This window comes from Clavelina lepadiformis, chromosome 5, assembly GCF_947623445.1.
Source record: "Clavelina lepadiformis chromosome 5, kaClaLepa1.1, whole genome shotgun sequence".
NCBI lineage: Eukaryota > Metazoa > Chordata > Ascidiacea > Aplousobranchia > Clavelinidae > Clavelina > Clavelina lepadiformis.
Window position 1 is genome coordinate 16,110,154 of NC_135244.1, and position 14,873 is coordinate 16,125,026.

General features: G+C 35.0%; 1 protein-coding gene across 4 annotated transcripts; it reads left to right on the forward strand.

Annotated features, from left to right (window-relative positions):
- Positions 1 to 261: 261 nt before the first annotated feature.
- LOC143459296 (leukotriene A-4 hydrolase-like) lies at positions 262 to 14,559 on the forward strand. Of its 4 annotated transcripts, none has more exons than XM_076956382.1 (19): positions 314 to 469; positions 541 to 818; positions 1,360 to 6,940; positions 7,153 to 7,283; positions 7,870 to 7,990; positions 8,086 to 8,154; positions 8,260 to 8,370; positions 8,631 to 8,756; positions 8,906 to 9,046; positions 9,198 to 9,221; positions 11,274 to 11,344; positions 11,423 to 11,508; positions 11,587 to 11,612; positions 12,646 to 12,790; positions 13,011 to 13,114; positions 13,231 to 13,356; positions 13,546 to 13,641; positions 13,771 to 13,958; positions 14,124 to 14,559. In XM_076956382.1, the coding sequence occupies exons 3-19, from the start codon at positions 6,788 to 6,790 to the stop codon at positions 14,236 to 14,238; spliced, it is 1,833 nt and encodes a 610-aa protein (XP_076812497.1). In that variant the 5' UTR covers positions 314 to 469; positions 541 to 818; positions 1,360 to 6,787; the 3' UTR covers positions 14,239 to 14,559. The 4 variants fall into 4 exon arrangements, with proteins under 4 accessions (XP_076812498.1, XP_076812497.1, XP_076812495.1 ...); XM_076956380.1 differs by lacking the exon at positions 11,587 to 11,612 and adding an exon at positions 11,659 to 11,684 and having other exon boundaries at positions 315 to 469; XM_076956381.1 differs by lacking the exon at positions 11,587 to 11,612 and adding an exon at positions 11,659 to 11,684 and having other exon boundaries at positions 315 to 469; positions 541 to 715.
- The last annotated feature ends 314 nt before the right edge of the window (positions 14,560 to 14,873 follow it).

Here is a 14,873-nt window from a genome sequence, read left to right on the forward strand (position 1 = left end):
AGTTTGTCTGCGGTCAATTTACGTCACGTTCAGTTGACCCCGGTGAGTTTGTTCGCGGCCACTTTCCCGCGGCCATATGTCATGCTCCCGTGCCAAACTACCAAAATCATCTTTCGTTAAGCGAGTGCCTCTCACTCAGTTGGTTTTGAAAGCACCAACGTTGCCTAATTAGTAATTACGCAGAAATTTCGGCTTTTTATAAACTCTAGGCTAAATGTGAAAAAAATCCCAGCTTTTTAGGAATGTGAAGGAAGAAAGTATACTTATATTTGTTCGTGTCTTAGAAATACAGAAATATACACAATGCAGTGCAAGTATAATCTGTGAGTTCGTTGCAACTAGTATATGCTGTACATCGAGTGAATTTAGAAGAGGAATATCAATGTTGAACATTGTGGTATGGAAGATTAAGACTACATTGTGACGCTTTTGCCTACAGTCAGTTCAATGAAAAAAGAATTTTAAATGAGTAGGTTTTGTGTAACGTATTGAGTCATTGAAAGAAAATCTTACAAACTGGTTGAACTCTGTTGCTTTCAGGTTATAGATCTTCAATGGATTAAGCAATGGTGTGTGAAGACAAAAACTCAAATGCGTCCAGTTTTCCATTTGGTAACAAAAGAAGCCTGATAAGAAAGTGACGCAAGACTTTCCTCAATTAACCACACTGATTGAAGATGTGGAATTAGCAGGCTAACTCAAAGCACAATTGCATGTAAGCTAAACGTCTGACGCATTCCCCGTGGAACTGAGAATGGTAATTGAGGTTTTGACTTCTCTCATATTACTTGCTGCATTCCTACAAGCCGGAGGCGCTGGTAAGTGCACGAGTTCACTTGCAGTGTAATATTGCTCGCGTCAATGAGTGTTTCGTTATTATGCAATGACATCATTTGTGATCAATAGGAAGCAATTACTTGGTGCTGTAATTAGTTGACAAGTTCAAGCGATAGCTGATTTGCCTTGTTGTTTGATAGATGTCTGTTTGTTGCTCGTTTAATTACGTACAATGTAGTTTGTTGTTGACATACCGAACATACAATGTATTCGACAAATGAGTATATTTTATTGATCCACTTCCGGCGCACAGGACAATTATTCAATTTTTGGTCTCAGTTCAAGTAGAAATGTGAACAAGACGCCTGGTGTTACGTAAAGCGCTAATCCGCTTTTCTGTACTGTATACAAAGTTTAAAATTGTTTTATCGTGCTGCCGCTAGCTTACAAGGCTAAAAGATTACATGCTTGCAAACATATACATTTACGTTCGTAACCGAAGGCTATATGCATACTTTATCGATGGTATAATAGCTGTCGTTTATTTCGATGTTTTGAAACCTTCCCATGATATTTTTATAGAGTATCTTTGCTCAAATGATGTGGGGATGTGCTCGAGAGCGTCGTGCCGCGATCGAACTGCAACGCCGACTTGCTGTTTGCCAACTGACAGTATTTGCAACGAAATTCAACGATGCGAAAACAATCATACTTGCAGCAGTCTAGGATGGCTTCGTTTATTTGAGTCATGCTTTCAGTCAGTCCCAGCAGCTCACGATGCCTCAATGGGAAAAGATTGCAGAATGGGGAAGAAACATAGCAAGGAGAACGTAACTTTCACCGGAGAATCCAACAGCACACAAGACCAGAAAATCATGAAAAATAAGACAATTTGTTTCAGTACATTAGATCTTGAAAAAACTTGTAAGCACGCCGAAAACACTTCGGAGCGCAATCCATTCAACAAATATTTCTGTATCTTTCGGTCTTTTCTTATTGGAGTTTTTGCAGTGATCGGTAACCTTTCAGTGATTATTATTAAGTGTTACAGCTACCGTAAAACGAAGAGTACGACCAAAGTAAAGACGGTATACTTTGCATTGGTTCTGAGCCTGTCGTTCGCTGACCTTTTAATGGGTATTTACTCATTGGTGATAGGATCAATTTGCATATGGTTGAATAACGTTCAACATAAGCAGGAAACCTTGAAAGTTGATGAATGGCTACAAAGTATTACTTGCGTGACGATGGGGATGATAAACTTTGTTTCAAGTCAAGTTTCTGTATCAACTCTTTGCATGATCAGCGCTGCACGTTTGTACAGTGTCTTGCGACCATACAGACTGATTAAAGTCAAGCCAGTTGTTTGTGCCATATCGCTGGTTTGGTTTTGCTGGACCGTCTTAGCAGTCATTCCGATTTTGCCTCCAGACCTTGTCGATTTCATGTTCACTACAATCTACAAATTTCATGGCTGTGAGGTAACCGGCAAGGATGTTACTCACGTTAGTAACACTGTTCTAGATTATACAGGGTCAGAATGCCACGCTTCACGCGGAATAATATCTATGAAGCGAGAACACGTTGCCCACTTTTTGGCGGAAGCATCGTCAAACGCAACATACGACAAGGAAGACGTGAAAAAATATGGTTATTTTAACGAGCAACATATTTGTGCTATGAAATATCTCGTGAGTAAATACGACGAAGACAAATACTTCACTTTATTTGTATTAATATTTAATCTCACATGTTTTGTTTTAATTTGTTGCTCACAAATCATTATTTACCACAACACATCATCGGTTAGAACTTCTGGTTGCCTTAACCCATGTTATCTCACTTCAAACGCGAAGAGATCTTCAAGCATTACGAGGCAAAGAGACAAAGAAATGCGTGATATGAATTGCACCATGTTTTGGATTGTTGCTACTGATTTTATTTGTTGGGTTCCGGTTGTAGTAACTTCACTTATACTCTTCTCTCTAAGCGAAAGCCGGAGTTGTTGTGAGAGCATGGACTTATTTGAACATGCGGAGGTTTGGTTCTCCACGATGGTCTCTGTACTTATTCCCATAAACAGCGGCTTCAATCCAATTTTATATTGGGGAAAAGCACAAAAATTCATAAGAACGTTTGCCTATAGATGCAGTAAAGCAAAAAATTTTGTTGAAGAAGATGAAAATTTCGGTAATAACGGAGCAACAGCTGAGGACGTTCTAGAACTCGAAAATATACAATTTACTGCCAACCCGTCCCAAGATGACTACGTTACGACGAAGAAGTAATAATTCAGCATTTTTGGGGAATTTTACCCGGAATATTGTTTAAATTTTAAGTATGTTGCCAATACAATCAACCGTTGTACAATCAACCCGTAAACATGTCTTAATTGCCACTTACAAGGAAGCGCTACTATCTTGCGGCGTCAATTGTAATTTTCAACTCAGCATATGTTTATACTGTACTTAGCCTACCATCCAGAGTCGTAGTAACTCGGGTCAGTTTTTTCAAAGACTTGTCTTGACTTTACTCACTTTCAATGAAATTGTATAAACGACTTGAATTCAAGACAATGTTTCAAATGAATCTACCTGACTCCAGTCTGGTCATTTTGATTACGTTTAAGCATTAGGTAAATAACTTTAAAATAACGCAACTTTGTAAATTTAATTTTGTGTAGAAACTCGTTTAACTTTTCTCCTTTCTTTGATGTTTTTATTTTACTTCTTTGGAAAAACGAGCTTTTAAAAAATACTATGACGTTAGTATTCAACGTTCTTAGATTCGGGGAATCCCCCGTTTAAATCTACTGGTCATTCACTGAAGTATTCATTTTATTTTTCGCCATCGGCTAGTTGATGCCGGTGGGAAGGAATGATTGTGCTGACACTGATGGTTGCGCACGTATTCGAAACTATGATAATACACCACAATTCAGGCAGGAAAATGCGGCAAGGCGTCGAGGGCAAAAACGTGCATCATAGTAGCCTAATATAGACTGAAATATACAAATTATAATAAATATACACCTTGCACTATCCAATATAGCTTACGCTTGACCCAATTAAACATGTCTAAATTAAAATTAGAGTTAAGCTAACAGATCGGCAGAACATTCACGTCTGTGCCGCAGTCTGGTTGAAAACAACCTATGTGCCAGGATGAACTGAAACGAACTTACGTTCTCTGTCAGACAGTTTATAATGTAGGCCCGATTTGAGACTTTGAAGGTAAAAGGCCTGTTTAAAAGCAAAGGTTAATTGTGGGAATCAGGTAGACTAGGTGGATATTACACTCAATGTTCTGCCTGGTAAGCTAGTTTGATCAGTGATTCAAGTGGCATAAATCAACCAAAATTCGGTCCAATACACAAGTGCACAACCACAGGATACCTTTTGTAGGCTAGACCTCAGCTACTCAAATTGTGACGTTATTCATCTGGTTGTGCACTTGTATACTAGACCCCCACGATCACCACCACATTTTTATTCTTGAAAGTTAAAACCTATCACGACTACCTATTTACTTCTTTCCTATCTCTCATACTGGAAAGTGAAGCACTTACGCACGAGACTCATCAATGTGTACTCCGAGTGTTTACTAGCCTAGCCAATTCATAATAAGTAGACAAACAAAAAAACTGATTGTTTGAATGCCAATTTTTAATAAATAAACTAAGACGTGAGGTTTCAGTGCATGCCGTCAGTGCGTCTTTGCACATGTGATTTCTTGTTAAAAACGCCTAAACTTTCCATTCGGACTTATCTCGGTAATGCCGAGTTGGTATACAAGAAGATTTGCCTAGCTTATTCTGTGAATACTTTTGTGTTCATGCTAGGTTACCAGTTTATTTCTCATTGATTTAAGTCTTTCAGTACAGTAGGCCTACCGTAAGTTTGCTGTAGAATTATGTTTTTTTTAGTATGTCTGTAACATTCAACGGAACTTTATAGCCAGCTTACCTGCAAATACTGTAACCTAGTTATAATTTTGTAAGTCCGTATGTTTTAAAGTGTTATTTTCTCAACCTTGATCAATTTCACCTTGAGGTATTTGTGGAAGTAAACTGGTGTTCATTGTTCATCTAATTCTGAGAATGCAGTCGCCTCAGTACACAAAAGTGGACATTATGTTTTGCAAATCTATTGTGTACGCCTTCGTTGCTTTTATTACTACTGCCCTTGATATATATATATTTTGCAATGTTATGAAAATGTTTTTGAAACATTTCATGAAACCTTACAAGATTTAAATTTCTTTTCCTTTTAAATTTTTTTAAATAAAATTTTTTGTAAGGATACAAGCTGAATACAATGATGTTCACAATACAATTATGATGATGTTACCTTTTAATAGGTGTACACAAAGTTTAGTAATAAAAGTGACATGCATAGTCATTACACTCAATGTGACATTACAGTTACATAATTATTGCATCACAATATATACAAACCAGCGACTATGAATTTTTAAGAATGTATTATTTTCAATATTTTATATGTTTTGGATTAAAATTTTACACTATTTATATTTCAAATAAATTGCAAACAAGACGAAACCTTTAAAGCTTAACCTTGCCTGAGAAGCTCGTTTCAAAACCAGGTCGTTTTGAAACTCTTGAGTAACATATTGGTACCGATTAAGTTTAATTTTTTTTTGTACTCACATCCCAAGAACCTCGTTTCCAGTATGTTCTGAATATTGTCGACAAACAGACTGAAACAGTGTTCAAACGAGTCGATCGTACTTTAAACTGTATACGCTTTATGGTCTGTGTGCGAAATTTGAAGGGTGGTCTGGATGGTGCAAAACCCTTAGCATGGCTTGCACTTTTATACTATGTATAATTGTTTTGCTTGAATTTGTCAAAGTACAAAACAGAGTGACTATTTCACTAAAGTAAGTCGCGCAGCCCATAGTTAAGTATAGGTGGTTAGATTAGGAGTATGGGGATGCAGAAATGCGATTTACACTGTTTAGGGTTTAATTGAAGTTAGATTTAGATTAGAAGGTAGATTTAGGTTACTGGTAGGTTTAGGTTACTATGTTATGACGTTTAAGTTAGGGTAACAAGAAACCATGAAAAATAGCTTTGAACGTATGATTTTTTATGGTGAAATAGTGGCAGCGTATATAGAAACAATTGGAAATTTTTACTATTAATGAGATCTTCAGAAAAAGAATTTGATCCGTGTTCAAGTTGGTCGGCCAACTATTGGTAATCCTTGTTAGTTGCTATTAAAATTTCAAAATATCAAGCTTGAAAATAAGCCAGGAGTGTTGGGACATGCATTTTGATATGTATTAAGAACTTTAATAGGCTAAAAAGCTACTTGTCCGACATACAAGTAATTGCTTTCAATTTACTTGCCCACCGTAAAATCTAGTCATTTCAATGGTCATTGGCTGATATTAAAAGTTGAACAAGACACCGGATAACTGTAAAAGTCAAACCCTGCGTTATAACCAGAGCTAGTTCCCAAGCTGAGAGTTTTCCAATTATAGGGAAGCCCACAGAGTTAAAATTGTAGCTAATTGGTCGCTGTGCTGTTGCATTCAATCAATCGAACAATTGTTGCCTAGTTACAAAAGATAACTGGTTTGACCTAAAATCATGATTAAAAAACCAGGACCGTTTAACAAAATTGTCGTCAATAACTGCGGTGCTTAAACTCATTTTGTTGTAAAAATTTCCTCCAGGTTACCAGGCAAGAAAACATGGCACATTTTGTTGAAATGGGTGCAAGACATCGTTATTTGGATGCAATGCACAAAATTTAAAAATATATCTAAGTTGCAGGTGCACAGACCTATGTTATTTTGGTTACCTCGTTTCTTATAATGACAACACATTCTTTTAAACTTACCTTAGCTTGTTTTTGTTTTTTGCAAATGAGTAAAGTAAAATAGACTTTTAAACTGCATTTTTGTATGTATGATTTGTGAAATTTTGGCTTTCTAGTTTATTTATCAGCATAGGGTAGTCAAGAAAAAATTAACTTTGGTCATGGGTGCCTATGATCCCACTTCTTACTCCGATCCAAGAGAGGCAAAGATCCAGCATATTGACATCAATTGGACTGTGGATTTTTCAAGAAAAGTCTTGTCTGGATATGTTGACTTAAAGTTTAAATCAAAGAAGGATAATCTCTCATCTCTTGTAAGTATGTGGGTTTTGAACATCATATGTTTAATGTGTAATTAAGTAATTAATGTTCATTTATAATCTACCCAATGGCCATGTAGATACTCAAGTGTACTTCAATGCAAATATATGTATATAATTTCTTTAACGTTTAATCTCCAGTTATATTTCCTGTTAATTAGGTACTTTATGAAAAGTTAAACGTGCTTTTGTTTTATGGTTTATAGATTTTAGACTCAAAGGACTTGGCAATCCATAAAATCACGGATGGAAAAGCTGATTTGAAGTTTAAGATAAAAGAAAGGCACGCTGCTTTTGGATCACCTTTGCAAATTGACTTTGTTGATTCAGTCAAGCAGTAAGTGTGTTAAGGCTTCCATGTTCGGTTATCTCAGAATGTTTTTCCAAGTTATTATTATCAATTACTGGGAACGTTGTAAATGCTATGATGGTATAATTGAATGTATTGTATCAAAAACCTTTGCCTTAAATTAAGTGCATTTAACTTACAAAGACCTTGGACAAATATTTGTCACAAGTGTGCTGCAAACTAACTTCTATATCTATACATTTTATTAACATTGTTTTTTTATTATGAAAATACAAACATGCAAGTTAGTTAATAATTGACTGCAGTCTGAAAATAACTGACAGACTTGACATGTTATGTTATAAATAGTAGGTCTTTAATCATTTATCGTTTATTAGTGGTTTTCAGGTTAATTGAAATCATTTTACAATGTAACCTATTTTAATGCTTTCATTTTTCATATACCTTAATAGTAATCCAAATCATGTATATACAATATATATACTATATAATACTTAGTTCTTGGGTGTGAAAGCTAAAACTATATTAGGCTCCAAAAACTTAGCATCTAATTGTTTGCAGCATGCTATGATAAGTGTGATAATAATCATAACATTTTGAATTATGTTTTTAGAGATGAAGAGTTTACATTGCACATTGAATATGAAACTTCTAGCAGTTGCAGTGCTCTTCAATGGCTTGATGCTGAACAAACTGCTGGTCAGAAATACCCATACCTGTTCAGCCAGTGTCAGGTTGATATGATGGCGCAATCAGTTAAAATGCAGTACTGTACAAATCTAAATGTACGACTAACTGATAAGTCATAACCCTGTATAAACCGTTATAGGCGATACATGCACGTTCTCTCCTGCCTTGTCAAGACAGTCCATCAGCCAAGGCCACCTACACTGCTAAGGTGGGACCAATTTTCTGGCTGCATTAAACAAAAAGTTTAAATATTTGATTTCATCTTTAGGTCTATTCTTTTTATGTTTTGTGAACATCACAATGAATGTTGCAGGTTACTGTCCAGCATCCACTGGTTGCCTTGATGAGTGCTGTTCAGTGTTGGGACAAAGCTGGAAAGGGTGAAAACGGAGAAAAACTGATGACATATAAATTTGAACAGAAGGTTATTTAATATTATTCGATTTTTCTTTTTATTAGTTGTAACAATTGCAGTTTGTATATTTCATATTTATGTACATGGTTTATTAATGCTATAAGTTACTAGCTAACTAACCAATGTTAACAGTACCATGATTCGTTGGTAATAATTAGTCCTTACATTTTAATATTACATGCATCACTGCAGTTGGTATTTATTCAAACTCAAAGCTATAGGTAACTACAGATTACAAATTGTATTATTGTGTATCAAAACTGTTACAGGTGCCAATGTCATCTTACTTAATCGCCATAGTGGTTGGCTTGCTGGAGAGTCGTGAAATTGGGCCAAGGTCTAAGGTTTGGTCTGAGAAGGAGCTGGTTGACAAAGCTGCATTGGAATTTTCTGAGGTGAGAGACATTGTCAAACCAAAATTTAATTGAGAAGCTTAACGGTTAATTACTTCTGAATAACGGCAACTAGGACATACCAAGCTCTGAATTACTTTGTTATTTTTTAGCTACTGTAGATAGCTTGATATAAACTTTATTCCATTTAGACAGAACAGATGATTGCTGCTGGTGAAAAATTAGTTGGTCCGTATGTGTGGGGCCAGTACGATCTCCTTGTTCTGCCACCTTCTTTTCCCTATGGTGGAATGGAAAACCCTTGTCTCACATTTGTTACTCCAACTTTGTTGGTAAGTTACAATAAGTGTTTAGATAGTTAATTTTTGAAAGCTGTTTGTTTCTAGTATCGTAATATTACTCACTAAAGTAAACATGCTTGAGTAAAATAATATTTTTATAGGTTAACACAAATTAACTTCATGGACGTTTATTTTGTTTTAGGCTGGAGACAAGTCACTTGCTAACGTGAGTAACTGAAAACTTGTTTTATGATAATTACTAGGTGGTGATGCTACACCACACATTGGTTATATATCCACATTTCACAAAGGTGTTTACTTTAGAAATTTATTTCGAGAGCTGTAGCTTAAACTGTGAGGCCATGTTTTATGTGACCTCATTCTAATTATGTATTGTTTTGAATAATTTTTGTATGTATGTTTCCACAGCAGACAATTTTTCTGGTAAAATGTTTCTGACTGGCATCAGAAACAGATTAATATGTCATAACATTAACAACGAAACTGCTTATCATAAACGCGTGCAGTGCAAAAACAATGATTTTGTATTAAGAGCAACACTTTGTATTAAGAGCTTGTGTCTCACAAAATTATTTCAAAAATTAATCTATTTTACGAATTATTGTTCCTTCTGAACATAAGCTTGAGCAATGGTCACATCTTCAGTGGGATGCTATGTCACTGCCCACCAGTAAACCTGTTGAAAATGCATGGTGATTTTCTATCATACAATTTTGCGACAGACTGCAAAAACCTTCGGCAAATTGCCATAGTAAATTGTCTGTACAGCGTAAGGATTGTTTTGAAGGTGAAAGCGCAGTTAAATTCAAACATTCTGACTGCCACATTCTTACATCATGTACACAACACATCACCCAGTTATTCTTTTGCTATTTCAAAAACTTATTAAAATACGAAACTGTTTGCGCTTTAATAGATCAATTGTGTCTATTTCGCACCACAAGCTTTGTTTTGGCCCATCAGGCCAACAAAACATAGCGAAGTGGCCTTTTTATGTTAGTATTAAATTAAAACCCATGTAATATCGCAATGACAAGCAATCATAAGTAAATTGAAAGGTTGTAAGCTTGGTGATGAAGTGAGTTGAAACCACAATGAAAATTGTATAAGAGTCTACAAAGGGGTAAAGTTAACTCATAAAAAATAGAGCTTTGAGTTTTAGAAGCATTTTGATAAATGCCAAAAATAACAACAATTTTCCCAGCTAGAAACCTAACAATATGTTACTAATTTTAATTAATATACAGTGCCAAAGAACAGCAAAGGTTATTGCAGAGATGCAGCGAAGCTTGGAGCTTGCTGTGCATAATCAGGCGAAAGTACTTGGCAAAAACACTGTGTAAAGAGCCCAGGGTAGAAAACAGATTGAAAATTTAAAATGATTTCATTAAAAACAAGTAAAAGTAATAACTAATAACCAATCACCAACATAAATTTCACTATTTGTAAACAAACCAATATCTCAAATATAAAAGCGATAAAGTCAAACACTACAATTAAAGTCATAAAGAATTGCTGCACTAGTATTAAGTATCTGTGCATATTCATTTACAAGCTCTTCATTAACTTATTAGATACAATGTGTTTTTTTGACAAGGCAATGTTCGTGTGCCTAAAAATAAAACAATGTTAGGGGTTCCTTTTGGCCACCAGATTTAAAGTTTTTAGCAGTAACATTGTTGCCTTGACACACCCCCTTGTTAAAGCTTCTTTGTTGAGAACTATTCATTGAAATGTATGGCTCTTTTCAGCTATTGCATTTTATGAGAACAACATTACTGAAAGAAACTTACTGCGCCAAGGAGCTTATGTTGTTAGAATCTGCTTTGAATGCAAATGTGGATTCTATTCTTTTATTTATTTGTTCCAACTTATTTACTGTTAAATTAATTTTGTATTTTAAGTTACTGATGTGATAATGGAATAACAACAACAGTGCCCTCACATATTGCACTAAAACGTTCGATTCCAATATGCCACAGCCTTAATGAGTTTTTAAGTGCACATAGATGAAAGCAATCATAATAGCATAAGCAATCATCACAGCTACTAAAATGTACAGATTTTACAAATATTTGCCCAGTCCCCTATATCAGGATCGAGTATCTGGCGGAAATATCGTATCATAACTTCTTTTTGGGCAGGCCTTCTTATTCAGATGACAGGTCAAGTATATGTGTGGTTGTATACTTCACCCGTTATCGGAAAGTAAGTCCACTTCAGTAAAGTAAATTCTTGTAAAATTTAACTTCTGCAGGTGGTTGCTCATGAAATTGCACACAGTTGGACCGGCAACCTTGTTACTAATCACACTTGGGAAGATTTTTGGTAGGTTTTTTTATATTTATTTTGTCCAACACAAATCAGCGTATCGTATTTTGCAATTACTAGCAAGTTCTGTTGCAGGTTAAATGAGGGCCACACAGTATTTTTGGAAAGAAAAATTATCTGTGAACTCTTTGATGATAAGTTCAGGCAATTTCAAGCCTTCAGTACGTGAACCTTTTTTGGATTATATGCATCATAGTATATTCTGTGTATTGTTCATGATTTTTCTGATGTTGTTGCAGATGGTTTAAAGAGACTGAAATATGCAGTAAGTTTTGTTTTGCATTGGCTATACTATTTGTTTATTTTTGTAGATGGCCTTAAGGACCTGCATCAGTATGTGAGTAATGGTTTCTGGAAATACGCATAATTTTTTCCATATCGTTTCTTCAGAGATGACATGGGCAATGGGCATACCAGATTCCATGGCCCTTGAAAATTTTTCTTTATTCCACTTCATTTGTGTAAAAAGGGACTTGTTTTGCCTTTTATTTACAATGCCATCAAAATCCCTTTGTAGCAATATATGCAAACTCATGACATCTTTTTGATATAATTGAAAAATGATCCCATCGAAGCAAAGGGTTTTGGCTCATGGCAAGAGTTGCCAACCAAAATTTTCCATGCTTTGCAAATACAAAAATTGGATTGTTAAAGTTAGAAAGTTAAAGAATGCTTCCCTACTTCATGAAATAATGATCTGTCTGAGTCATGACAAAAGTTGCATATCCTTCTCAGATAGTATGAGGTACAATGCAAGAAAGTAGCGTCTGATCATAACACGTGCAGGGTAAAACTGATTACAAATATTTAAAAAAATATTGAACGGTCATGCAGTTAAAAGGGAGTGTCCAACAGGACCATAGCAATCAACTAATTCCTGGGGCACTGGGAAATAATTTACCAAAAAATATAAAAGTTGCAAAAAATGACCTCACAAAAAGGTAATCGGAATGCGAACGGCTGTAAAGTTAGAAAAGCATGCGTTCACAAAGTGATTGCCCATTGCAGCTCTAGAGTCATCAAGCATCACCATAATTAATGCAATAACGGCTTTCAATACAGTTGATGTGTGGGGTGTATGTTACGTCTATACATAAATAGAAATGAAAATGAATTTGTATAATACATATCACATGTCATATCTATTTGATATTGCAAATAGGCATGCCATAATAATGACGTAATATATTCTCGTAAACCTAAACTTAAAGAGCAATGAGGTTATTTTGAAGTATATTTTGTAAATGTGCTAGAACAAAGATAGATAATAATATATCACTCTCCATTTTAATCTGAAGATAGAAACATTTGGAAAAGACAGTCCATTCACGCATCTTGTTGTGAACTTGGATGGAGTTGACCCAGATGATGCATTCTCCCCAATACCTTACGAGAAAGGTCATACCCTTCTGTTTCATCTGGAAACACTGCTTGGAGGACCAAGTAAGAAATTGAATAGTGATCAACTGATCATCATCAAGTCCATTAGTTGCAGAGTAGTTTTTGTTAGTGCAGGAATTTCTATTAAATTCAAAGATTTGTTTTTTATAAATGTTTATGCTGATCTTGCATTTAACTGTTCATATTTTTTTTGTTCATATTGTATGCCATAAAAACTTTTTTGAGCGCTAAAAGATTTTTTGTATTCTTTTGTTTATTTAAGGTGAGTTTGAGCCATTTTTAAGAAGCTACATTGATAAATATAAGTTTGAATCGGTCTCCACCAGCCAATGGAAGGATCACTTGTATGAATTTTTTTCAAGCAAGGTGTCTGACTGAAGTAACAGTTGTTCAGTGATGTTCACTGCAATTTTTATTACAGGTTAAATTTTACCTTACTTACGTTTACAATTAACTTACTTGGTATATACCATTAAAATCAGAAAGCTGTACTGGATAGTCTCGATTGGAATGCTTGGTTTCATACACCTGGAATGCCACCTGTGATACCAGAATATGATCAGACTTTGTCAACGGAATGCACTGCGTTAGCTGAAAAGTGGGCCAAGGTGAGTCCTTAGGTGTTGTGGGCGTTGTAATTACTGTAATACTATTGCCCTATTTACCATTAATGTTATTTTGTAGGGTTTTAGAAACTGTTTTATCTGCATTTAGCTTCTTGAATATTATGAGAAACTGTGTCAATCTTTTTTTGTTTGTTTATCTGACTGTGATGCATTACCCGTACTTGTTATTAGACAGCAACAAATGACCTGGGTGTCTTTAAAGCAAAGGACATTAAGCATTTCTCATCATGGCAAAAGATTGAATTTCTCGGCCAGCTTCTATTAAAAGTTAGTTTTTGTGCACTGATGCGAGTCAATATTGTAGGTGGTATCATAGCATTTTCTATTGAAAGCAGATGTCTACTTGCAAAATTTGTTTTTAAGTTTGTGGTGGTGATCAATCTGTTATGCTTTCAGGATCCCTTCACATCAAGTCATATATCTACCATGGACTCATGTTACCGATTCTCAAAGATTAACAACAGTGAGATTAAGTTCAGATGGCTCAGACTGGGAATTCGAGCCAGGTATGAACCTTCAATCAGACCTGCCTTACAGATGGCAACAGACCAGGGAAGAATGAAATTCACGAGGCCTCTTTTCAGGTAGAAAAGTTTTTCTTGTAAAGAGTTGAATAACTTAAATTTCATGTTTGTGTGAAGTTTATTAAACATATACATTTATACAACAGTTTTTAATGCTATTACATATATAATTAAAAGTAGACTCTGCTGTAATATATTGTATATATCAAGCTTTGTTCACAACAGAGATTTGGGAGGGTGGGATAAAAGCAGAGATGTGGCCATAGATCATTTTAAGAAGAACAAAGCGAAGATGCACAATACCACTGCTCAACATATCGAAAAGGACTTAAAACTATGATCAAATTATTTTGCAATTTTTTGATAAAAAACTGTTTTACTGTGTAATTTTGTGAAATGTGAAATAATTTATTAAAAATTTGTCTTTGAATGCCCTCCTGTAGGAGTATCGTTTCTTCACATTCCTTAGTTGTGATGTTTACGCTTACGAGAAGTTTCTGGTATGGTATTAACCAATTTTGGTAAATAATCACAACATAATGTTATTATTTGCAATTTAGTGTACTGTTATATACCTGTAATATGTTGCTTTTGATGTCAGTCGGTTGTGCTATTAATTACATTGTTAACTGAACAAATTCAAGAAATGTTGAATAGTCTGTTTGTTTTTGACTTGTAAAACCATCTCAGTGACCAAGCTAGTACCACGTTCGTTCTTATTCTTTCTATAAGTATTTGCAGACGAAAGCTAATCACCTGGACTGCAGAAGTGAAACAGTTATCAAACCTTCAATTTTGTTGCCTAATGGTACTATTGGTAACATTCAACCTAGTCACTTTCAACCATAACTACTGAAACAATTCATCAACGTCCATTGTTCTACCATTAAGACAAGCAAGACTGTAGAATTTTGAAGCAAACGTCAATGAAATAATAACTCAATTCTTTGTGTGATTATAAAAATTATTTCAGTC